General features: G+C 40.4%; 1 protein-coding gene and 1 long non-coding RNA gene across 2 annotated transcripts in view; both read right to left on the reverse strand.

Annotated features, from left to right (window-relative positions):
- The window catches only part of LOC308097356 (lymphocyte antigen 75-like), a gene marked incomplete at its 3' end in the record, with an annotated part of 10,955 nt that extends 10,242 nt beyond the window's left edge, over window positions 1-713 (reverse strand). The window contains exon 1 of the mRNA XM_080445113.1: window positions 624-713. Within this exon, the coding sequence (XP_080301239.1) occupies window positions 624-663 (40 nt within the window). The 5' untranslated portion in view covers window positions 664-713. The remainder of the gene's footprint in view (window positions 1-623) is intronic.
- Window positions 1-26,724, reverse strand: part of LOC308096711 — a 776,952-nt gene that overhangs the window by 256,270 nt on the left and 493,958 nt on the right. The gene's annotated exons all lie outside the window — the stretch shown is intronic.

The following is a 26,724-nucleotide window of genomic DNA, read 5'->3' on the forward strand; positions in this document are numbered from 1 at the left end:
TATCCATTGTTTTCTAAGCGATTATTTTATCGATAACTTTTTTAATTCATATAACATTTGCAGGAAATACACTACGATAGAGCCCTGTGGGACTCCGGTTAACCATATATAGGGTTTAACTGGTTAAGGCAGTGGTGGAAAAGGAACTCAAATGTTTTGCTTAAGTAAAAGTATCAATACTGCAATGCAGAAATACTCTGCTACAAGTAAAAGTCCGGTATTAAAAATTTACTTGAGTAAAAGTTCAAAGGTATTGGCATCAAAATGTACTTAAAGTACCTAAAGTAAAAGTACTCCTTATGCAGAATTCCCCCTTTCAAGTTTTTAAATTTACACAAATCTTTGGAAAACAGCATTTGCTATTTTCAAATGGCCAAAATGTGTATAGGGCTGAAGTGGGTAATGTTTTGTAATAACAATCAAATATACAAAAGTAACTAAAGTTTTCAAATAATTGTAGTGGAGTAAAGGTATAATATTTGCCTCTGAGATGTAGTGGAGTAGAAGTAAAAGTACTGAAAATTGGAAATACTCCAGTGTAAATGTACTTAGTTACTTTCCACCACTGCCTTCATATTAACCGTTATATTAACAGTCATATAGGAGAATATAGCAGCACTTACCTGTTATGGTCACAACACACAACAGAGCCTGTGTCTTCATGCTCTTCTCTGCCGCCTCCTCTCTTCATGTGACTGTAGACAGGGCTTAACGTTAAGCTTTAATAGCTGAATTCAGACCATTGGAGTGTCGATGTTCCCGCCTATCTGTTTGATTCCCCACCTTTCATACAAAATATTCAAAGTGGCTCGCCAGGTCACGACTCACTGACTGCAAAGGGATTGACATTAATCGCTTAATCTCCAATGTTTCCTTTTCTGGGCACAACATCATACTATAGGCAAACATTCTGTGAATATAGCAGATCTGCAAGCGTTGTGACGCGTTATGAGCTTGTTTAGATCAGCTATTTTCAGCAAAGCTATTTGGTGTAGAGCAGTGGTTCCCAAGCTTCTCTGGATGGAGGCCCACTCGAAAGTGCAATTGGTGGGCCCACTGGGCCGCGTGCATTTACAGATCATATGTAATACAGTAGCTCCTATTTACCTGTATCACAATTAATTTTTTTTAAAGATTTTGAAGAAAATAAATACCATGACACCAGTGGGTCTACAGCAGTGGTGGAAAATAACTAAGTACAAGTACTTTTTACTCCACTACAATTATTTGAAAACGTTCTAGTTACTTGTTGATTTTGATTATTATCATAAAACATACATTGACCACTTCAGCCCTTCAGCTATTTGAAAATAGCCGATCTACTGTATATACAGGGCTGAAGTGGTATTAGTGTGTTTTGTAATAATAATAATAATCAAAATCTACATTGTAACTAAAGTTTTAAAATAACTGTGGTGGAGTAATAGTACAATATTTTCCTCTGAGAGGTAGTGGAGTAGAAGTAAAAGTATTGAAATACTGTAGAAAGTAAAAACAAAAGTAGTCTACAGTACTTGAGTACACGTACTTAGTTACTTTACACCACTGCTTGTCCCTAGTTGCTGCCCAGTCCATTGATCATTGTTTTAAACTTTATTATAGACGTATTTCTTCTCCCTGGCCTTCAGCCAAGTTGCCCTTTACTGGTGCAAAGGTTTTGTTTGTGTCTGTTTCATTGTTATCGTATGCTAATTTCTGTTTGCATTGTGTCTGTTTCATTGTTATCGTATGCTAATGTCTGTTTATATTGCATTGTTTTGTTTGAACCTGTACAGCACTTTGGTTGACCTGGTCATAATAACTGTTGAGTTGATGACTGCAAACCAAAGCTTTACACCAGCGGTTCTCAAACCTTTAAATGTCAAGAACCCCTTTATTTAAACCTTGCTTTTCTTGTTTGCAATCGGCTATTTTCAAAAGATTTTAAAATAAATTTTAGACATAATATAACTTGTGAAACGGGACATCAGACATAATGAATACTTGTGTACTTTTACACAAGTATATTTTGTTCACTACAGTTCTACATTGCAGTATAGTATATTATTTGTTTACTAACATTGAGACTGGACGCACAGGTGATTGTTTCACGCAATCAATTCCCAACCTGTTGTCTCGAGGTGCGCTGGTTTCAGCACATCCCAACCCCCTCTTGTGTGTTGGCTAGTGAGGCGTGTCCTAGCGAGACCTGATAGAATGGGTTTCATTGGGCGCGTACTGGTTTTTATCAGTGTGACATCGTCTGTTAAGGGGTCTATAGATACTTTTACTTAAGTAAAACATTGGAATACTTCTTCCACCACTGTCTTTAATGAAGACTTAAAAATACCAATGGACTGGGTAGCAACTACGGACAAGTTGTTCCAGAGCCTGGGGGCGCGAACGTTCGGTTCATGCGAGGACGCTGGTGGGGGGGGGGGGGGGGGGGGGGGGGGGCATTCGTTCGACACACAAATGTGTTGACGTGTTTGTTTGTCATTGTCAAGGTCATTTCAGCTTGGGGAAATGGATGTAAAATGGGGGGGGTGGCTTTCATACAAAACATTCAAAGCGCCGCAGGCTCACGAGTCACGACTGACTGCAATGTGATTTTCATTAAAACACGTGATCCTCTCTGGGCATGATGTCATCGTGATCATATCTGGTAAATTTCCGGAATTTAGTGCTCCAACGCGCTTTACATAGATTGTGCATTACATTCACCCATTCACACACACACATGCACACACACACACACATTCACACACCGATGGCGGAGGAAACCATGCAAGGCACCAACCTGCTGCTCATCGGGAGCAATCAGGGCTTCAGCGTCTTGCTTAAGGACACTTCAACACTAACTCTGGGGGAGCCCGGGATCGAACTGGGAACCTTGCCCCCCCTGAGCCACCCCCCCCCCCCCCCCTGGGCCAATGCCCCCCCTGAGCCACTGCCCCCTTGAGCCACCGCCCCCCCCCCCCCCCTGGGCCACTGCCCCCCTGGGCCACTGCCCCCCCTGAGCCACTGCCCCCCTGAGCCACTGCCCCCCCCTGGGCCGCTGCCCCCCCTGGGTCACTGCCCCCCCTGGGTCACTGCCCCCCTGGGCCACTGCCCTCCCTGGGTCACTGCCCCTCCTGGGCCACTGCCCCCCCTTGGTCACTGCCCCCCCCTGGATGCCGACTTGAGAGTTAGATGGGTGGGCCGGCCGCGTGCATTTTCAGATCATGTTTAGTAGCTCCTATTTATCTGTATCACAATGAAAAGATTTTCAAGATTTTCCAGAAAATAAATACCATGACACCAGTGGGTCTGCAGCAGTGGTGGAAAATAACTAAGTACTGTACTCAAGTACGATTTTGAGGTACTTGACTGATAACAGAGTATTTCCAATTTTCAGTACTTGCGCTTCTACTACACTACATCTCAGAGCCAAATACTGCACTTTTTACTCCACTACAATTATTTGAAAATGTACTAGTTACCTGATTTTGATTATTATTACAAAACATACATTAACCACTTCAACCCTTCAGCTATTTGAAAATAGCAGATCTACAAGCTCACAACGCGTCGCGTTGATACGCGCTGTGAGCTTGTAGATCTGCTGTTTTCAAACGATTTTTATACTTTTTATACATTTGAAAACGTGTGAAATGGGACACTTTGCATATCGAGTACTTTTACTTTTGGTCCTTTAAGTATATTTTGATGCCAATACTTGTAGAGCTTGCAGATCGTCTATTTTCGGCAAAGAGGTTTGATGTGAGGGGGAAAAAGATCAGACCAAGTACAGAGCCAACTGTCAAGTTAACTTAGTATTGAGGGTTTAAAAGGTCTGAAAATACACATTAACATTAATTAATAGAGAAGCTAATGTGTAAAAAAAATGCGAACAAAATACATTAATTTACACAACACTGATGATAGTGCTGTCAAACTATGAAGCTATCTATAAAATATATGAATATGTTTAATCTGCAACACAATTTGATACAATATGTAGTGGGGGGGTCCCTGCTTCATCTCTCTCTCTGCCAAGGGGTCCTTGGCCTGAAAAATGTTGAAGACCCCTGATTTATAGAGCACATTTAATATGACCAGGTCAACCAAAGTACTATACAGGTTAAAACAAAACAATGCATTATAAACATGCATTGGCATACGATACCAATGAAGCATGCACAAACAAAACAAAAAAAGGGAGAAGAAATACGTCTTTAATAAAGATTAAAAAATGAGCAATGGACTGGGCAGCAATAGGGACAAGCAGTGGTGTATAGTAACATGTAGTATAGTATAGTACATGTACTCAAGTACTGTATTAAGTACAATTGAGGTATTTTAACTTTTTCAGTATTTAGCTTTTTTGTTTTTGGTGGCTTTTTCTGCCTTTATTAATAGGAAAGTAGACTGACAGGCAATGTGGAGAGAGATGGGGGGGTGACACGCAGCAAAGGTCGTCGGGATCGGGAGTTGAACCCGCGACACGCTATGAGGCTGGATTACTAGCCTAGGTGCGCTCAGACAGTTACGCCAACCGTCCGGGCCAGTAGGCCTATTTACCATTCATGCTAGGACACGTCAACACAAATGTTGACGTGTTTGTTTGTCATAGTCAAGGTCATTTCAGCTTGGGGAAATGGATGTAAAATGGGGGGTGTGGCTTTCATACAAAACATTCAAAGTGCTGCAGGCTCACGAGTCACGACTGACTGCAATGTGATTTTCATTAAAACACGTGATCTCTTCTGGGCATGATGTCATCGTGATCATATCTGTCATATGCCTTCGTAGCTCAGTTGAGGTCTACCTACAGTAAGGGTTCCCAAACGTTTCAGTGCCGCAACCCCTCAAAATAATCATATTTGAACTGGGGACCCCCCAACATAATCATATTTGAACTGGGGACCCCCCCAAAATAATGATATTTGAACTGGGCACCCCCAACAATGACAAGCACTAGGAATTGTAGGCATTACATTTAGTTTGACTCGGTTCCACAGATAAATATTGTGAAAATAGCCGATCTACAAGCTCACAACGCTGTTTTGTGCTTGCATATCGACTATGTGAGATTGTAGAACGACTATGTGAGCTTGTAGATCGACTAATGTTTGCCTCTTTCTTACATAACATCTGACAATTTGATATTAAAAAGGTCTTAAAAGTCATTAAATTGTAAGTTGTGCACATGTGCACATACCCTTATACCAGATGTCTTCAACGTTTTCAGGCCAAGGACCCCCTAGCTGAGAGAGAGATGAAGCAGGGACCCCCCCACTAAATACTGTGTAAAATTATGTTGCAGATTAAACTTTTTTCATACATTTCATAGATAATTGGATTCATGTTAATGTGTATTTTAAGATATTTAACCTTTAAACCCGCAATATTTAGTCAACTTAACCGTTGGCTCTGTACTTGGCCTGCTCTTTTTCCCTCTACACAGACTCTCAGAAAATAGCCGATCTACAAGCTCACAACGCCTCGCAGCGCGAGGCTTTGTGAGCTTGTAGATCTGCTATTTTCAGCTAATGGTCCCCACCACACAAATATTTGGCGGACCCCCTGTAGTAACTCTGAGGACCCCCTAGGGGTCCCGGACCCCCTGTTGAAGACCCCTGCTGTACACACTTATACTGTATGTTGATTTGTTTACTGTTGAGTGAGAAAACAATGTTGCACATTAATCATCTGGGGACCCCCTAAAGTAATTTGGGGGACCCGACCCCCAGTTGGGGAACCACTGGCCTATATAGGACGTTGTCCCTGAACTAATTCTCCATAAAGGACTGGAGATCCCTGGGGATCCGTCCGCCCAGGTACACAAAGTCATGGACAACCTGGTAGGAGATCCTGATGTCAGGTGGTGAGTCCACTAACTGTAGAAAAATTTATTAAATCCACACACCAATATAATGCTCCCATTTGTGGAATTTATTTGAACGATTTGAGACGTTATCAGACCTTAAAGGGATAGTTAAAGAAAACAACTTTTTTCTATCGATTAGTAACTTCATGGAGAATTGATTTCATTTTTTTTATTTTTTATTCCTAAGCCAATAATTTGATGACCAGCGTAACGGTAGGAAACACAAATAGGCCGTGGGCCGAGTGCCTCTATCTGCTTTAGTTTTTGAGTTGGTTGATCCCCATCAAGGAACTGGCCAATTTTTTTGTATTGTGTAGATTTATTGTTTATGAACACATTATCAAATGTTTCCAACCTGAAAAGTTGCTCCAGAATAATAAAACTTAGATATAATATCACTAACTAAACATTACTTATTTTCAAAAACCTGGCAACCCCATGTGAAGTATAAACCAATCAAAGCTCGCCTACTGTATTGTGCAATTCAGTTGGCCAATCACGTTCTTCGTACCACTTGAAAAGCAGAACCAGGAAATACAGCTCAGATGGAATCAAGAAAACAACAGAGGTAGAGGTAATATTTGTTTTGGGATGATTGTTGGACTTATTCATATGAAAATGTATACTGTAGACAATAGAATGAACCATGTTGATGATGGCACATTATGATATTAAGCATCAATATTATATCATTATAACGTTAGTGTTGCCAACAGCAGGATGGTTTGATGCAAATTTTGTTTTAACAACTGCTGCAAATGCTTCAGATACTATTAAGCAGTGACCATTCAATATGTACCCCTTTATAAATGTCTCGCTATCATAAATTGGCTCTGCTACACTATGTTGCCTGATTATTTTATTGATTCCCATCTCGTATTATTTCTGTTAAGATCTCATCACTGTGCATCCGTTGTCAAAGTTGGTGTTTAGATTATAGTTACGGTTGGTGATTTGTTCTTTCTCTCTTGACAAGTTCTAAGCTAAAGTTACCAGTTGTTAATGTATTTAGTTGGGTTAAATTACGTTTGTCTGTCAAGTAAGTGTGTGTGCACTCATGCTGCATTCGTTATTTTTACAGTGTTTGTTATCTCTATCTTATGTTTGTGTGCAATAACCACACATGATGTTTGTGTGTTGCAGGCTGTATGGAGTGGCTCAATTGCAGAGGTGCAAGAGGTGACAAACAACTGGATCTGGGAAATTATTGTGACATGTTTGAAGAAGAGTGGATTGTCACGTTTGCAGTCTATGAGAGATGGGTCGACATGATTATGAAGATCTATGTGTTAATGATTGTGTAGAAATTATAAAAATATATTCATAATCTGATAGAAACTGCTCTCATTGACTTCAATGCATTCGAGTGAACTTCAGGTGCCAGTTTTCCTCACAGTGCGTCTATGATACATGCTATGTTATAGAACATCTGTCCTAGTGGTTATAGGGGAAGTTCAAGGCTGATCTGATATCCACTCAAATGCAGAAAATGTACGTATATGAAGTAATGTAGCTGGGCCACAGACAAGGACCTCATGGCATGTCATCCATCAATGCCACAGTTTGCTGCTGCAATGTGATACTATAATATCTTAACTTTGAATAAATCACTCTAAAAAAGTAACTTTTTGTACTACCTCTACTGGTTACCATACCCTACTGAATATATGCTTTTTGATGCAGTTCAAGTACTTCTTTTTAGTACAAATGTTGAGATGCAAAGTGTTCAGAATATATCCATGAAATTCGCAATGTCGAATTCAGGGCTACTGCCGGTAGTGAGTAGGTTTATTGAACCTCAGTGTAATAGACTGCATTTGATACAAACTATTTATTTAGCTACCTTTTCTAGTCTTGCATGCTCTTGAAATGTGCTCTTTATTGGTCAAGAGAATGTAAAAAAAATGAAATTTTAAACAGGCAAATATGCAGGGCTACTAAGAATCTCCATGGCAACCAGGAAGAAAACATTCTGCAAAACCATACTAATAGTTATTAATGAACTATTAGTGGCCTATGGTATAGCTGTTCCAAGTTTGTTATGAAAATCTATATTTTACGCTAATTTTAGTGTTTTTGTACCAGAAGTTTTGGTTTTGCAGAATGTTTTCTTCCTGGTTGCCATGGAGATTCTTAGTAGCCCTGCGTGGGGATCAATGAAAGTCAGAATTGGAGCACTCGGCCCACGGCCTAAAAGGAAACTCTTTGTGTCTCCTACCGGAACCGCTGCCGCATCAAATTATTGGCTTAGGAATGTGACCAAAAACAAAATAATCCATGAATTCAAGTCTCCATGGGGTGACTAATCGATAGGAAAAAAGTCATATTGAGGGTGCACTATCCCTTTAATAGTAATCAGTGCAAACAAACAGTGTGTGATGATCCTCTGTCAGGCTGTCCATGCGTGCGTGCGTGCGTGCGTGCGTGCATGCGTTTCTATCTACACACACACCTTAGGCAGGACCTACACACACCCAAAGCTTTATATTTATATATAAAAGCATGGATTGAACGTCTAGTTCATAGTGGAACAGTAAAAAACTAAACAAGGTAACATGTTTGTATCAGACTCATAATGGTTTTCAGGGCAGCATGAATGAACACAATGATATTTTCAAATCATACTGTATACAATATGTCATTAGCCAAATGCAGCTAATTGGGATGCAATGAGGTCAGATAGCCACTAGAGCTCACTAAATACAGCAATACAAAATACAGCATCAAATAACTAGTTTGTTCTCAAACATTTTCATGTCAAGGATTCACAAATTCATATGTATTTGGCCACAGACCCCCATCTGAAAAAAAATTGTGCCAGGGACCCCCATAGATTTGTGTCAAACAAATTCAAAATTATTACATTTTTCAAAATTCTGTGAGAATAGCCAAAGTATAAGAAAAGGTTGAAGTGGTTAAGCTGTTTCTCATTTTGCTGGGTACCCCCTGGTACCCACTCAAGGACCCCTTGGGGTCCCCAGACCGCACTCTGAGACCCACTGAAGTCGATGACAGGGCTCATCATCATCATCACAGAACAGACACCAGGACTTATCGAGTCCAAGCATAGAGTAACAACCGCCTTTCCTACTGATTCCTCCGTAAGTCACTGCTATATCAACCCATCCATTCCTGTCTACCTCCCAGTAACAGGGTCCAGTCAGACCCTCTGTACACAGAACCTGATCCCAGTAATCAAACCTGTCAGGATGATCAGGATGATGCTGATACTTTCCACGTGTCACCTCCCTGTTGTTCTCAGACAGAGAGAGGGATCTGTGTGCTGTGTTTGTGTTCAGTGTGAGATGAGAGAAATCTGATGAGAAAATAACACAATAAACACATCATTCACTGAGTGACACACACACACACACACACACACACACACACACACACACACACACACACACACACACACACACACACACACACACACACACACACACACACACACACACACACACACACACACACACACACACACACGCTAATGCAACGTAGGCAATGGAAACGGCTTGGGGTAATCTTTTTGCCACAGCAAATTTTAATGAAGACACATTAGAGAGAGAGAGAGAGGGGGGAAGAGGGGGGGGGGTGTATTTAGCCTGGGGAATAATGAGGGAAACAAAATGCCTTTAACTGAAACAGACTATAACAGGCATTTTATCATTGCAACTGGAAAATCCTCTCAACAAACAGAAAGAAAAACCTACCATGATCTCCCCCCCACCCTTTTTAATCTTTTAACCCATTAAAGCCTGGAATGCATCTGTGTCATTTTAGATGTCTTTGGCTATTCAAAAATTGCAGATAGACAAGCTCATAGCGCGGCACCGAGTGCCGCACTATGAGCTTGTAGATCTGCTCTTTTAGAAAAATATATTTTTAAAGGGAACATTTGTAACTCAAATCTTTGCTTCATGGGGGTCCCTGGAACAAAATATTTTGGGATGGGGGGTCCATGGCCAAATATATATAATTTTGGGGATATGAAAAAGTTTGAGAACCACTGATATTATAGCAACATAAGTTTTTCAGAAACCTGTTGGATTTAGGAGACATTTGTAGAATCCCCAGAAGCAAAGATTTGAGTTACAAATGTTTGCTTTAAAAATATATATATATTCAAAGATTTGCACAAATGGTGCCGCGCCATGAGCTTGCATATCTGCTATTTTTGAATTGCCCAAATAAATCATTTTCTTTCAGTGAAAGTAAAAAAGTTTTCAAAATGTGTCAAAATATTTTGAAAAAAGCAGATCTACAAGCTCACAAAGTGATGCATTATGAGCTTGTAGATCAGCCCTTTTGGAATAGCTGAAGGCTGAAGTATGAAATAGGGTTGAGAATATGGTTCACGGCCTGAAAAGGTTGAGAACCACTGCTCTATACTACAGTTTTTCCCTGTACACTCCAAATATCTTTGTCGAAAATAAAAGATCTACAAGCTCACAACGTGTCATAACATGATGCGTTGTGAGCTTGTAGATATTTTCCATGAATGTTCACGTATTAAGAAATGCCAAAAATCGCCCAAATGCCAAATAAAAGGAGAGGAGAGGAGAGGAGAGGAGAGGAGGAGGAGGGATCCCCTGGACATGACATTAATATGTCACATGACGTACATGTCCCCCACCACTGGTCTACTGGTATCTAATTTAATAAGCATTTGGCCCATGTTGTGAGCTTGCAGATCTGCTATATTATATTGACTCATTTTGCTGGGGCCCCCCTGGAACCCCTTCAAGGACCCCTGGGGGTCCCAAAACCCCACCACTGGTCTACTTGTATCCAAACAATGTCACTGTATGAAGGGTTTGTGTAAAAAGCAGTTTACTGATCACTATGTACTCACGTTTTAAATAGTCCTTTCTGTTTGTGCTGCCTGGAGGCACTGATGGTAGTGAGTTATTGACTGGAGACTCTGTAAACACAAGAAGTCATTTGATATCATGATCTAATCTACAAAGTATGCATAAATCAGTGTGTTTGGAAATACACACTGGCTGCGGGTACATGGACAGTTTCATTCGGAATGAATACACTTCTATTCGGAATGAATGAATGGATGAATTCATTCAGAATAGAAATGCTCATGTAAACACCTCAATTGGAATAGAATATTCCATTCCAGTCTGACCCGAATGAATTTTCATTCGGGTTAGGAGGGGTGGTATAGACCGTTTGAATCGGGATATACCAATCGGAATTGACCATGTAAACACTTTATTCCGAACGCTCCTCTCTGTTTGGAATACATGCATTCCTTTGCGCATGTCCGTGCTTATATAGTGCTGTCAGAATTGTCCAAAAATGACCTATCAAATCTCTAATTCGGCCACGGTCGCTCCTGCGGGATAAAATGAATGATTCTATTCTATAGTGTCATTTAATAAGCCATGGTTAAGCCCAGACTTGTCCAGGAGAACGGACGCTCCAAGGATTGCTGGCCTAGGCTACACTTATATGGATCTTTTTCTAAACAGGTATTTTAGTTCTCAGTTTTTAAAAAGAATCCCTGGCCACATGACAAAGATTTTTTTTTTTAAATCCCTGTCCACACGTAAACGCAGAAACGCATTGATCAGCTGCAAGTTTCAATTTTAAATCAGATTTTACATTTATTTTATATATGAGGGGCCAAATACGTATACATTTTTAATCACATGTTAAGGCCCAATACTGCAATAGCTGCATTGTTTTAATAGCATACGTGAACAAAAATAAATGAAAACTACATTATTAGGGCGCAGCTGCAGCGAAAACAGATGAGTTTTACTTAATCAATTCATTACATGGGCAGCCGGAACGGTCGTCCCAAAACACTACGCCCCACGCACCTTTTGAGCGGGCCATCCACGGCCGCTCCATGGTCGCTGGATTTTGACCCGGGGCGATTGTGTATTAGGGCGACAGACTCCGCATTCTCCGTGTGCGCACCGCGCGCTACTCGGCGCAGAAAGAGGGTTTTCGTCACAGTGAATGAGTTACAGAATGTTTCAAAGTTTTTTCATAATAATACAAGAAAAACGTGACACTCGGCATAATGAGTAGCTTATACTTTCTACTTAAGTATATTTTGATGCCAATACTTTTGTACTTTTGCCATAAATGAGCGTGCCTTGTTTCATAGACTGTAGTGTTGCTCTCTCTCTCTCTCCATTTATTATTATAATGACCATGAGCGGTCCGGTGTTTATGTATTATTATTTATTATTATAATGACTATGTGCGAATGCGCGATGACGTCATCGTACCTACATGAGAAATGTGACAAATAGTATAGGCTAGCCTACGTTTTACCGTGTCTGGTACCAATACAAAAAAATAAACTGGTCTGAACTTGTAGATCTGCTACTTTTGCATTAAAACGGCGATAACAAAGGAACACAGGCTTGTACCGCATACAACGCTGCCTGGCCAGGAGTCGGTGCGTTTCTTACCGGCCTGTCTACGACCGACAGACCTCCGCTGCGGAGGCACAAGGGGGCTATTCATTGCCTCCTCCCATGCCCACCAGGGGAAGCTCTGCTCCGGGTAGTGGCCCCTGGTCCATGCTCGGGCGTAGGAGGGAACCACTTTGCGCATGTCAAAAGTTATATTCCGAATGAATGCTTTGGTCATGTAAACGAGGAATACTTTTATTCAGGTCCCATGTAAACAGGTGAGTGGATCAGATTCCTCTATTCGGAATGAGTTCATTCGGAATGAATTCATTCTGAATGAATACATGATGGTCCATGTACCCGCAGCCACTGAGAGCGCTGGGTGCTCTCTGGTCATACGTAAATTCAGTGCAGTCGTTGCGTTGCCGTTTGTTAATTCAGTGCACTTAGAGAGAGAGAGAGAGGGAGAGTGAGTGAGTGAGTGAGTGAGTGAGTGAGTGAGTGAGTGAGTGAGTGAGTGAGTGAGTGAGTGAGAGAGAGAGAGAGAGAGAGAGAGAGAGAGAGAGAGAGAGAGAGAGAGAGAGAGAGAGAGAGAGAGAGAGAGAGAGAGACCACTCACACCTTCGAACACAAAAATATCAAATCCTGCCATGGCGATTTGCATGTCAAAAAGCCAAGGAACTACATAGATTAACATGAATGGCCTTGGCTGCATATCAGTGGGCTGTGTGAGGTCATCAAGAGGTCAAAGTAATGAATCAGTTAATCAATCAACATGGTTTGTATTCTGTCATATTCTTATGTGTTGGCCCAGAGACATGGCCCTCAACGTTTTGTTTATGTCCAAAAACCATTGGATATAGAGGTTTTGTAGATTATTGCGAAAAAGATTACACCTTGATTAAAGAATGTTCTAGTCATGTATACTTCACATTACTCAAGACTATTTTCCTTATATTTACGTGTTTATCATTTTGGGGGAAATATGGCCAATTTAACATGGACATGCCCACTCTTCCTTAGTGCCCATTCTTCCTGTTAAATGGTAGGCCATGTATGGTGACTATGTTTCTGTTAGCACCGCACCCTAGCCACCTGCCTGGTGCGTTGCAACCAGGCCCCCAGAGTTGCTGAGAAACATTGAAGCCGACACCCCAGTGGCCAAAGCTGGAACTGCAGGCGGGGAGAAATACATGCACGAGCAAAAAATACTGAGATATTTATATAAATATATATAATATAAAATAAATATGTAAACATATTATACATAAATACATATATATTTACATATAAATATGCATCTCGAGTGTATTTAATAAATATCTTGCGTTCATTCCTCGACACAAGGGCTGCCGTAGGACGCAAAAAGGACACTAGTGCGCATGCTCATAGCTCTATGGCTGCTCGAAACGTCTCAAAAACGTCTCAATAATTCTACTTCCGGCAGGCTTCTGGGCGCTTCAAAACGCCACTGAGCACTTTCATTGAAATGAATAGCTGGGGGCGGGGCAATCCGCGGCCGCCCTCTAGTTATATTATACCTCTATGGTTGCAACAAATGCAAAAGACAGGAGGGTCGCACTCTGAAATAAATTCCAACCGTCTTATTCCAGGTAGGCTCACAAGATGACACACATGTTTGGGCTATCCAGCCTTCCGCAGAGTGAAGGCTGAATATACGAAATGTCTGTGTCATCTAGTAAGGTATACGGAATAAAGAAAACGGTTTTAATTGATTTCTGAATATACATTTGAGACCCTCTTTTGTATTTGTGGAACACAGGGGCTTAGCTATGGGTGGGCCAGGGTAGGCCTGGGCCCACCCATTTCTGGCCTGTGCCCACCCAAATATTATTCCAACAAATAATAGTAATAAATAAATGTTTTCATACTCAAGGAATTCCCCATATTTGACTGGGCCGTTGATGGAGGCCGGTGAGGAGGAGATCTTTTCTTGGTACTGCGATATTGGTGTTTCCTTCAGAGGGAGGGCGGTGCAGGGCTCTCTGATAGCGAAACACTCGTCTGTCGTCTGCTTCAAAGTCTAGTGGTTGTTGCTGTCCTTTACGCCCCACTTAACCTGTAGACATCACAGGAAAAACACATGTGAGGTTTAATAGCCAATCTTCACACCCACAACGTTTCTAATCCCGAAGCTTGTTAATCTAAATATTTTCGAACATTTTGAATGTTTTTGAATATTGTGAAGATGTTTGAAAATGTCCCTCTACAAATACGGACGTCACATTTAAAGTGGTTAAAACACGTGTCACTTTAATACAGTTCTGATGTAGGTCGATCTAAAACCCAACTGTAGATAATATTGCAGTTATTGTGGTTCTTATTTAAATAATAGCAACAGTTTAAATTGCATATACCGCAATTATTCAGCAATAAGCATTCGGTGATATCTTCACAATATCTTCATATAATTCATCCACACAAACATAGTCCATAGTCCTGTAGTCAAAAGTAGCAGATCTACAAGCTCACAATGTGTCACATCACAAGGTGTAGTGAGCTTGAAGATCTGTAATAATACATCTAATTCTACAAAGTAACTTTTAAATAAAGTTTTCAAATAAATGAGTAAAAGGTACAATATTGCCAAACCGGCATGACAAACAAGAGACATGATGATTGTGTGAGCTATTATAGCCTACAGACACACTAGCGACAATGTTTAGTTTGTATTTCAGAAAAAAAAAATCACTAGCAAAGCCTACAGTGAAGTTCCACATTTACTATAAAAAAAACAATCACTTAAATGACAAAAGGAAAAACCCAAGACAATTCTACTTACTTGACTTATCTTCAGTAGGATATCCAACAGCGGCTGGTTAGAAGAATATAACAGCTTCTCAAAAGTAAGTTTTGTAGTAATTATAACAGCTCACCCGTTCGGTCAAGTCCTCAAGCCTCAATGTATGAACTGAGGTTCATGATAGGCTATTTATATATAGCCTACTGCTCTCTCTTTCTCTTTGATTCAATCATTTACAGTTCTTTGATAAACAGCCTGATCAAAAACCTTTTCAGCTGATTCAGTCATTTACAATTCTCTGACAATCAGCTTGATCAAAGGGTTATCTCTCTCTCTCTCAGTTCAAATCAATTCAATTCAATTCAAAGGGGCCTCATTGACACAGAAAAGAATACCAGCACTCACTTAAGTCCATTTATTAGGCTCTTATTTATTTTAGGTCATAGCTCCCCAGCAGCAGCGTCAACCGGACGTTTCGGCCCACAGGCCTTCCTCAGCGTATAATGACAAAACACTGTTTTTGTGTCACTTATAAAGGGACCTTGGTGCCACGCACAGAGCGGTCTGGGTAACAACAAAATGAGAACGTCACTTTTTATCAAGAGGGTCACCATAAAAAAGAGAAAATACATAGAAAAAACACAATCATTTGTTTAGCAGTATAGCAACAATAATATAAAAAAAAACTTTGCCTGTGCGAGTCCCTCAGTACCCCTTCATAAAGACAGACTCAGACTTCATTAAAGAATTACACATTTGTAAAAAAAATAAGACTGATTTGATATCATGATGTAGTATGCATAAATCAGTGTGTTTGGAAATACACTGAGAGCGCTGGGTGCTCTCTGGTCATACGTAAATTCAGTGCAGAGGCGTAGCCACGGGTGGGCATAGATAGGTTTTTTTTATATATATATTTTTATATCGTATTCAGCCATTTTCTCGGGCTCTCTGTACATTAGCACTCAGCACTTTGTCACTGTAACCTTTAGTTTTGAAACGATCGCACAAGTCCTTCGCTTGTCTTTCGAAAGCACTGTCAGTACTACAGATTCTTTTAAAGCACTGTTAGTACTACAGATTCTTTTAAAGCACTGTCAGTAGTACTACAGATTATTTTAAAGCACTGTCAGTACTACAGATTATTTTAAAGCAGATTCTTTTCATCCTCAATAGTTGACTGTAAGGAAAGCTTCTCTTTAACCCTGAAGGGTGATAACTAGAAAAATGTAAATAATTGTTTCTATCAGTTTGTTTTCTGTAGACACAAGTAGAAATCAATTAATATAATTGAAACACACACACACACACACACACACACACACACACACACACACACACACACACACACACACACACACACACACACACACACACACACACACACACACACACACACACACACACACACACACACACACACACACACACACACACACGGAACGAGATCCCAGCATTGCTGGAAGTGCAAAACAATATCTGGCTATATATAAATCTGGACTCATTCTACCTAGACAATATCCAAACTGCACTCACAGGTCTATGAAGCTAATAGATGCCATAATTCAAATGAAATGGCAAATTTAAAAATTCAATTGAAATAAGAGAAATGCTTTTTAATCTTCAGGAAAGGAAAACACATTTTTTAGACAAAAATACATGTAAAATGCAATAGTGTGGGTGCCTGTATGCTCAGTACTTTTGCTTTACATTATATCTGTATAGGTGACAAGCTGCCCCTCCTTTTCACTGCTAAATTATTACATAATGGTAGTGATTCCTTGTATGTACACAACAACGTAGTTACAGGGTCAATTTTAAACATTTTAATTTTATTCCTTACTTACTTTTACTTGTTACTTTTACTTGTCTTTTTTTCATTTTTTTCATTTGTACGGGGCCAGGCTGCCAGCATGGCTCCGTTTTGATATTGGCATTATTCTGTTTCTTCTCCTTCTTCTTCTGCCACTTTTCGCAGTTCTGGCTGAACCGTGCATACGCCTTTTACGAAACTCTGCCATATGATAGATGGTCATGAAAAACGATCAATAAATAAATCTCACAATCTTTCGTCAAAAATTGGGATTGGTGAGTAATCTGCACGAAATGTTTTACACATGAACTTTGGACCTATGCCGACAAAACGGCGGGAGCAGATTTTTTCTAAGCGAAAAAATGAAGCTTTAATGAGCCAATGAATATTGCAGTTTTATGACAATTATTCATCTGCCCCTAACACATACATGCAGACTCACATTTCTTTGAAACTTTGCGGTAATGTAGAGGGTCATTCCAAATATCACTGAAACCAATCTTACTCCAATTGGTCAAAGGGGGGCGCTATAGCGATTTTCTGAAAATGCAAACTTTAAATGCAGGCAAAAGTCATGCCTCGTTTGGCCGACAGCCATTAAACCTGCTTACACATGTGCCTTGACTCATGAGGAACACATCTATCACGTTGACCAGTAAGCTCCGCCCTTAGATTGTCCGCAATTTTGAGCAGTTTGAAAAACACTTAAACCCAGGATTTTCCAGCTATTTGCGTGAAACTGTATCATCAACCTCAAGGTTGACAGTTCAAGCCTCACTTGATGTAGACTTCGTTTAAGTTGCATTGCACACAACATGATTGTGTCAATTAATGCATGTGCAATTGTTAAAGATAACCTGAAATGCTTATTTGAGAGGGCATGTTTTTGCAATGTATGATATACTTCATTTTGAAAATAGCCGATCTACAATCTCAAAACTTTTCAGATAGCAACGTGTTTCTGAGCTTGTAGATCGGCTGCTTTCACTGGTTCACTTTTATCTTCAACAGACAACCTCAGCCTGGGAAAAGCTATAGCACTATAGGTAGTGTTGCAGCCTGTCAATCCGAAGGTTGAGGGTTCGATTCCTGTTAATGGCAATAGGTTGAGATGTCCAATCAATGCATTTTGCTTCCATGTCTCTCTCTCTTCAATCTATTCCGCTTCCATGTCTCTCTCTCTTCAATATATTCCGCTTCCATGTCTCTCTCTTCAATCTATTCCGCTTCCATGTCTCTCTCTCTCGAATCTATTCCGCTTCCATGTCTCTCTCTCTTCAATCTATTCCGCTTCCATGTCTCTCTCTCTTCAATCAATTCCGCTTATGTCTCTCTCTCTTCAATCTATTCCGTTTCCAATTCCCTCTCTTCAATCTATTCTCTCTCTCTCTCTCTCTCTCTCTCTCTCTCTCTCTCTCTCTCTCTCTCCATTCACTGGCCCCGTATTATTGCTGCTTGCAGCTATATTTTTTCTTTGAATTTGACTCTGGGGGGACTGCCCAATAGAATGTTGGCCCGTTTGGTCCGCCCTCAGCCCTACTCTTCCGGTGGTGCGCCTATGTTTTAGTTCCCACTAACAACATTTCTCTCACGGAACACTAACAACATTTCTCTCACGGAACATGGATCGTTTTGGTTATAAGCCCACTTGTTTCTATAATCGGGTTTGTTTCCAGTGGGAACACATTAGAAAGCGAACGCACAGATGTAAATCCCGCCCACTACATTTGATTGGGTATAGCGCGGCTTGCTTCCTGATCTAAGGCCCGCCCACTTGTAGGCCAATGTTCCCACGTTCAGGCCGGATTAACAGCCCTGAGGGCCCCTGGGCACTTAAGCTCCAGAGGGCCCCCCCCCATGCGCACGCACACACATGCACGCACAACACATCCAAGTGATTAAAGCCAATCTAAATCATTTTGAGCTTGCAAAATGTGTATCAAATCCAGTCCATCTTACACCTATTGCTCAAAGGCTGCAGTCCATGCCAGTCCATGACAACACAGTCTATACTGTCCTATACAGTTTCATCACTCACAATATAAACAATGGCTTAATTCATCCCAAGCAATTATATGACTGCAAACAACAATGCAAATATATAATGCAACACAGTAATTGCAACTAATTGCAACTACATCCTGTACTGGAGAGTGATTTTTGTGTCAGTGCAATGTCACTGGTGTACACAGTCCATCAAATTCGATTTTTAATTACTTCCTGTAAACACAAACATACTTTGTAATGACAAAGATCAAGGGTTCCCAAACGTTTCAGGCAACAACCCCCCAAAATAATCACATTTGAAATGGGGATCCCCCACCCTGACAAGCACTTTTAGTTTGACTCGGTTCCACAGATAAATATTGTGAAACTAGCTGATCTACGGCTATTTTCATGATGTTTGCCTCTTTCTTAGGTAATATTTGAAAACATTTCCAATATTAAAAAGGCCTTTAAATTAAAGTTCCTTAAATTGTAACTCTAGAAATGTGCAGATAGCCTACGTTGGTTTATTTACTGTTAAGTGAGAAAACGAAGTTGTTTAAGCTAATCTTCAGGGGACCCCCCTAAGATAATTTGGGGACCCCGACCCCCAGTTTGGCAACCATTGACATAGATAACACTTTTAGGAATATAAATACATCTTGATTCCATTCACCTGTTTGATTCCCATAGCTGCACGTTCCTCCACTTTGATTATTATTACAAAACATACATTAACCACTTCAGCCTATACATTTCGGCCATTTGAAAATAGCAGATCTACAAGCTCACAATGCATTGCGATGTTTATTCATTTGAAAACTTGAAACGGGACATTCTGCATAATGAGTACTTTCTACTTTTGGTACTTTAAGTATATTTTGATGCCAATACTTTTGTACTTTTACAACCTTTTTTAGCTACTTTTTTCAAGTACATTATGAATTCCGGACTTTTACTTGTAACGGAGTATTTCTATATTGCAGCATTGATACTTTTACTTAAAGGAGAATTTTGGACTAAAGTTTTCTTACCTTTTCTATGACGTTATGATATCTTAGGATGAATGGTACAGTAGAACATTTTCATAACTCCACCCCTGAGCCGCCACAGCTTAAAAGGTGCGCGGATAGGCCTTAGGTTAGATCACATATTTAAATTGTTTTTTTTTAAAGTTTTTTTGGTGAGATCTGACGTTCATAGTGACAGAACACTATGAAACCAAAAAAAAAAAAAAAAAAAAAACCAGAAGTCTTGCTAGACGAGATTGAAATCTCGAGATTTCAATCTCGTCTAGCGAGACTTCTGTTTTTTTTTTTTTTTTTTTTTTTGGGGGGGGGACAGTGTTCTGTCACTATGAACGTCAGATCTCAAAAAAAAAAAAAAAAAAAAAGCTATTAAAATATGTGATCTAACCTAAGGCCTATCCGCGCACCTTTTAAGCTGTGGCGGCTCAGGGGTGGAGTTATGAAATGTTTCTACTGTACCATTCATCCTAAGATATCATAACGTCATAGAAAAGGTAAGAAAACTTTAGTCCAAAATTCTCCTTTAAGTAAAACATTTGAGTACTTTTTCCACGACTGCACGCGCGCGCGTGCTCGCACACAGACACACACGCACACACACGCACACACGCACACACGCAGACACACACACACACACACACACACACACACACGCACACACACACACACACACACACACACACACACACACACACACACACACACACACACACACACACATAATTTATATACACACGCTATAATGTATGTCAAAGTGAATGTAAATAAAATAAAAATATGCATCTTTTGCCAATTTTAAACCAATGTTTAATGAAGTCATTCCACTGATCAAGACCTTCATTCCCATACATGGTAATATATGAAACACTGTCTTCAAATACAAATAGAACTGTTGAGAAACAAAGTTTTAAAACGTCTCTCTTCATTCATGTTTGTAATAAGTGTGTAAAGTTCATACATTATCACAGTCAAACAAAGATGTGAATAAATGTTTGTTCAAATACATTTTCAGAATGTTCTCTATTCAAACTCTGCAGTATTATAGAATGAGTCTCCCACTCCAATCATATCCACTTTATTTATAGAGCTCATTTAAAACAACAGTGTTGAACCTAAATACTAAAATAAGACTAAAAACAGAGTAAAACTATAAAAAGTGTAAAAACATAAGAAAAGGATAAAACACAAAATAGATCAAATTTAAAAGGTCCTAAATGACTAGCCTGGTAAACCCCCCCCCTTCCGGAAATCTCATTTGCATTTGATTTCAAGAAGGAGTCTGGCCCTCAGGCCTGTCTGGGCGTTTCTCCGGAGTTCATAACATGAACTCTCCTATCAGCGTCCTCGATCATTGTTCTGTGATTGACAGTGTAGGTTGGCCAATCAGGTGGAACCCGAGTGAACCCGAATGGAGCCAAGTGCAGCCGACAAAAAATGGAACGGGCCGCCATTGAAATTCTGTCCGCTGTTTTCGTCTCTCTTTTAAAACTTTAAAATGCTCTCAATTTTTTTTTTTGAGGCACGGAATTTACTTTTAAGATATTGTTCGCATATAATTTAGTTGTTTAACTTCATATATGTGGTCAATTAATCATGACAGAGCCTATTTAAACAAAAATTCAGAGAACCGGCAGGGGCGGGCAGTGACACGCATGTATCCGAATAAAGCAACCTATTTTCGGCATGGCCCTTTCAAATGTCCCCTGGTGGTGGGGGGAACGAACTGCTGATTGGCTGAAGGGGAACGAACTGCTGATTGGCTGAAGGTGTTGTCAGTCAACGGTATTACTCCCGCCCAGCTCCAGCCCACAGCCAAATTGCCCATACAGGTCTGAAGGTCAGACCAATTCCTGAAATCAAATGTAAATGAGATTTCCGGAAGGGGGATGGTTTACCAGGCTAATAAATGACAGCAAAAACATAAAATATAGAGACATAACTCTCAGTCTGGGTTAAAAGGACACTCCTATAGTGATTATAACTAACCAGTGGTGTAAAGTAACCAAGTACATTTACCTAAGTGCTGTACTCAAGTACAATTTTGAGGTATTTTTTACTTTACCTGGAGTGTTTCCAATTTTCAGTACTTTTACTTCTACTCCACTACATCTCAGAGGCAAATATTGTACTTTTACTCCACAACAATTATTTGAAAACTTTAGTTACTAGTTTCTTTGCAGATTTAGATCATTATCACAAAACATACATTAACCACTTCAACCCTACACAATGTGTCGCGATGCGACGCATTGTGAGCTTGTAGATCTGCTATTTTCAAAAGATTTGTATACATTTTATACATTTAAAAACTTTTGAAATAGGACATTCTGCATAATGAGTACTTTTACTTTTGTACTTTAATATATTTTTATACCAATACCATTGTACTTTTACTCCAGTGCATTTTGAATTCCGGACTTGTACTTGTAACAGAGTACTTCTACATTGTAGTATTGATACTTTTACTTAAGTAAAATATTTGAGTACTTTTCCCACCACTGATAAGACTAAAAACAGAGTAAAACAACACAAAATGTAAAAACATAAGAAAATGATAAAACACAAAATAGATAAAATGTAAAAAGTGATAAATGACAGTAAACCAAAATATAGAGACATAACTCTCAGTCTATGTTAAAAGGACACTTCCATAGTGATTCTAACTAACAGACTCAGAAGGTAGAACAGTCATCAGCAGGTCCTGGTTCTATAGTCCAGGCGTTTGACCCAACAATGTGGGTCAAACTCGCACAAACTGTATAGGCAAGGCAAGTTTATTTGTAAAGCACATTTCAACAACGAGACAACAATGTGCTTTACACCAGTGTTGATTTTGACAGCAAATTTTGATTTAGTTTTAGTCATAATTTAGTCATCTGAAATATTTTACTGTTAGTCTAGTTTTAGTCGACTAAATACACGATTTTAGTCGACTAAATCTACAGTTGATTTAGTCAACTAAAATGTATTTTGGCGGTGCCTTGATGGCGTCATAATGACTGATTTTACACTTGGTTGCATGCTGAAAATAGCCAATCAACATTTAATGTTGTGAGCTTGTAGATCTGCTATTTTCAAATTAAAATAGCTAAGAGTGGCAGCAGACTGCCAGTTTTCTGGGAGTTTGTTCCAGATATGTGTTGCATACAGTATCTATACAATATGCATAGTGAAAAAACAAACTCAATGGGTTTGTGTCCTCAATATTCTGCATGAGAGAAAAAAAAAAGTCCCAAGCAATTGTATGAAGGGAATGTTTTGAAAATGTCTGAAGGCCTCTGATACACATGGAGTGATCAGCTGGTTCTGGAGGTCTCTGATACACATGGAGTGATCAGCTGGCTCTGAAGGTCTCTGATACACATGGAGTGATCAGCTGGTTCTGAAGGTCTCTGATACACATGGAGTGACCAGCTGGTTCTGAAGGTCTCTGATACACATGGAGTGACCAGCTGGTTCTGAAGGCCTCTGATACACATGGAGTGATCAGCTGGTTCTTTGTACCTGACAGTCAGGAGTTTGATGGGGAGGACGTTACGCGTGTGGAGGAACACATTATTAACACATGCTCATGCATTGTGAGCGTGTAGATGAGCTATTTAGACCAGCAATCCCCAACCTGTGGGATATTGCAAGTATCCCCAAGTAATTGGCAAAACAATAGGATTATATTGATGAGCATTATTAACGTTTTTTCTTAAAAAAAATGAAACGTTTGTTTTCATTGTGATGCCGATAAATAGTAACTTATTTGATTGATGCAATACTTTATTAGTAAAACATGTATTACAAAACGAAAATTTGGCTTATGAATGCGACAAAAACAAAAACAAATCAGGAAAAAAAAATATTCAAGGCTCCATGGCGTGACTCATCGATAGGAAAAAAGTAATTTGTGGGTGAACTATAGCCTGTTAAACTACCCCCCCTCCGGAAATCTCATTTCCAAATGAGATTTCCGGAGGGGGGGGGGGGGGGGTGGTTTACCAGGCTAGGTGAACTAACCCTTTAATGCTAAAAGGATGACACAAAAAAGTTGTGGGTAGGCGCTCGGGTGGCGCAGTGGTAAAGTCCCTGCCCACCACCACGGAGGTTGTGGGTTCACTTCAAATCCACCGTGATGCATCCGGCTTTGTCGAGCGTCTCTACACAAACACAATTGGCCCGTGTTCGGGGGAGGGAAGCCGGGTGGGGAGGAGGGTGATATCGATCATTGCACGTACTCCTACGGGCTGGGGCGGCACCTGTCAACGGGGAGTGTTGGGCGGGAGGAGTCCACCAGGAGCTCTACGTCCTCCTGGTGGGGGCTCCTCACTGGCAGGTGAGTCAGTAGGATACGACAGCAGTGACAACACAGAAATGTGTGTGGGGAGGAATCAATTGGCATAACGACTAAATTGGTGAGAAAAAAGGGTAAAAAGATAATTGGCTACTCTAATTCTTTTTCCTGGGGACTTGTTTCCACTGTGGTCCTATATGTATTGGTTGGTTAGGTTGGTTCCATTGATCCAAGCTGAAGCACAATCCACTGATTGATCATTGAAACAAACATGCTCTAAAAATGCATGTGGTCAGGTGGGTAGGCCAAGCACTCAAGTGGCGCAGTGGTTAAGTGACTGACCACCACAGCAGAGGTTGTGGGTTCGAATCCACCGTGGTGCATCCGGCATTGAACACGATTGGTCCATGTCCGGGGGAAGGAAGCCGGGCGGGGGGGCCGGGGGTGATATTTGTCACTGCATGTACTCCTACAGGCTGGGGGCGGAGCCTGTCAGCAGGGAGTGTTTGGCGGGAGCAAGCCCCCAGAACCCAGTGGTTGCATTGAAGCGCATTGGACATGCTGGCCATTCATAGGTACTGCAGCTTAAACGGATGGGGCCACTGCACAATGTACGAGCGAAAACGATTTCGACCAATGGGCTCGACTCACGAGCTTGCGCACAAGCTTGCGCACGGGGGCGCACGCCTCTGTGACGTAAAACACGTCACTTCTGTGACGCAGAACGTGTCACAGTGGCCCCAAATAGGCTACGCCCATCACACTTTCCAACCCGGAAGAAGGGGTGATTTCGCCTCATGCGCTGGGTGAGCAACTCAATGCAAGTGGATGGGAGGCGATATCCGGTGCCCTCTCTATTATTTTTAACTCTATGGGCGGGAGGAGTAAGTACGAAGGCTCTACGTCCTCCCGGTGGGGGCTCCTCACTGGCAGGTGAGTCAGTAGGACACAACAGCAACACAGAAATGTGTGAGGTGAAGAATCAATTGGTGAAACGATTACATTGGGGAGAAAAAGGTGTAAAAAGAAAACCAGATGGGTGGGCTGCAAACGCTTTCTAAATGTTTAAGTGAAAATTTAAAATGGTTGAAGTGATCCTTTAAAAGGTTCCCAGCTAATAAGCCTTATATGCCTTAACTCATTCAGTGTGCCATTGACGTGTTTGACGTGTTTTTACCCATAGAGCCTGTTTTTTTTTTTTTACACAGAACCAGGAGTTAACGTGATCCGAAGATTTACTGCTCCATTGACCTGCTGTTTAAAGTATTTGGGGAAAATCCTGTATCTCGGCTCCTGTGTTTTACGAGATTTATTTTTGGCGAGACATGCTATTTTCAACGCATAACAAGCGAACGGGAGGTCCTGATGACGTTTCTTTTTTTTTTTGAGGAATCGCTGTGAAAACCCTCCGTGATTAGCAACCATCAGGGGATCGATCATACTGGAGATAAATATTCTGTGACTACTTAAAAATGTAAGAACATCGATAATCACTGGCACTATGGGCAATTCTTTTTTTATTTACTTGGCACTGAATGAGTTAATACATTATAATTGCCCTCTATAGCTAAAATTAAAAATGAAAAACACCTTAGATATTGTATTTATTTTAGAAATAGTTCATCTTTTACTCAACGGGGAAAACATCCGTCACAAGTTGATGATGTCATCGGTCCAGACCTATGGAATGGAATTCATGTGCTAACTTAAAACCAACGTAATACTTCCTAAGGTTAATATGAGCATCAAAACAATATTTAGAATATTAAAATATTACCACACATGGACAAATGACATCATCAACCTGCGACTGGCGTTTTCCACGTTGAGTGAAAGATTAACAATTTCTAAAATAAATAAAATATATACATATATAGTTTTTTTGTTATAGAGGGCAATTATAGTGTATTAAAGCATATAAGACTTATTAGCCAGGAATCATTTTAAGTGGTTTAAAGCTCCCTCTTTGTTAGCCTAGGCTTCCTCTCCCATTTCTTCTTCTCCTTCTTCTTCTTGTCTTCCTTGTGGAAGATCCTTCCATCAGCCTGCTGCACCCACCTTATGTTGATGTCTGCTGGCGCCCCCTGGTGGTCCTTCATGTTCTGCTTCAACTGAGACACACAGAGCAGAATGATTCTGATGAACAGTGTCTGGTCATCATCATCATCTCTTGGTGAGTTATACATGGTTAGGGGTGGATTACCACACAGGCCCAGGGGCCCAAGAGCTCAGGGGGGCCCTTAGCCCAGAGCCTTTGCATGAATTGTCACTGGTAAACTTTGTATTTATTGTCAAATAAGTGCTTAGGGAATGAAATGAAGTGAAAAAAGACCATTACTGCATCAAAAGTAACAAACTATACTATAAAAACTAGTCAAACATGGGCCAAATTGTCAAATAATATAAGAAAGAGGCAAAACAATATGAATAACAATAGCTGATCTACAAGATCACAATGGCATTGTGAGCTTGTAGATCAGCTATTTTCCACAATATTTTATCTGTGGAACCGAGTCAAACTAAATATAATGCCTTCAAATCCAACAATTCCAAGTGCTAATCATCAGTGTGGGGGGTCCCTGGTTCAAATATGATTATTTTGGGGGGGTCCAACAGG

The sequence above is a fragment of the Gymnoscopelus braueri genome, assembly GCF_963280865.1.
Source record: "Gymnoscopelus braueri genome assembly, chromosome: 12".
In the NCBI taxonomy this organism is placed as follows: domain Eukaryota; kingdom Metazoa; phylum Chordata; class Actinopteri; order Myctophiformes; family Myctophidae; genus Gymnoscopelus; species Gymnoscopelus braueri.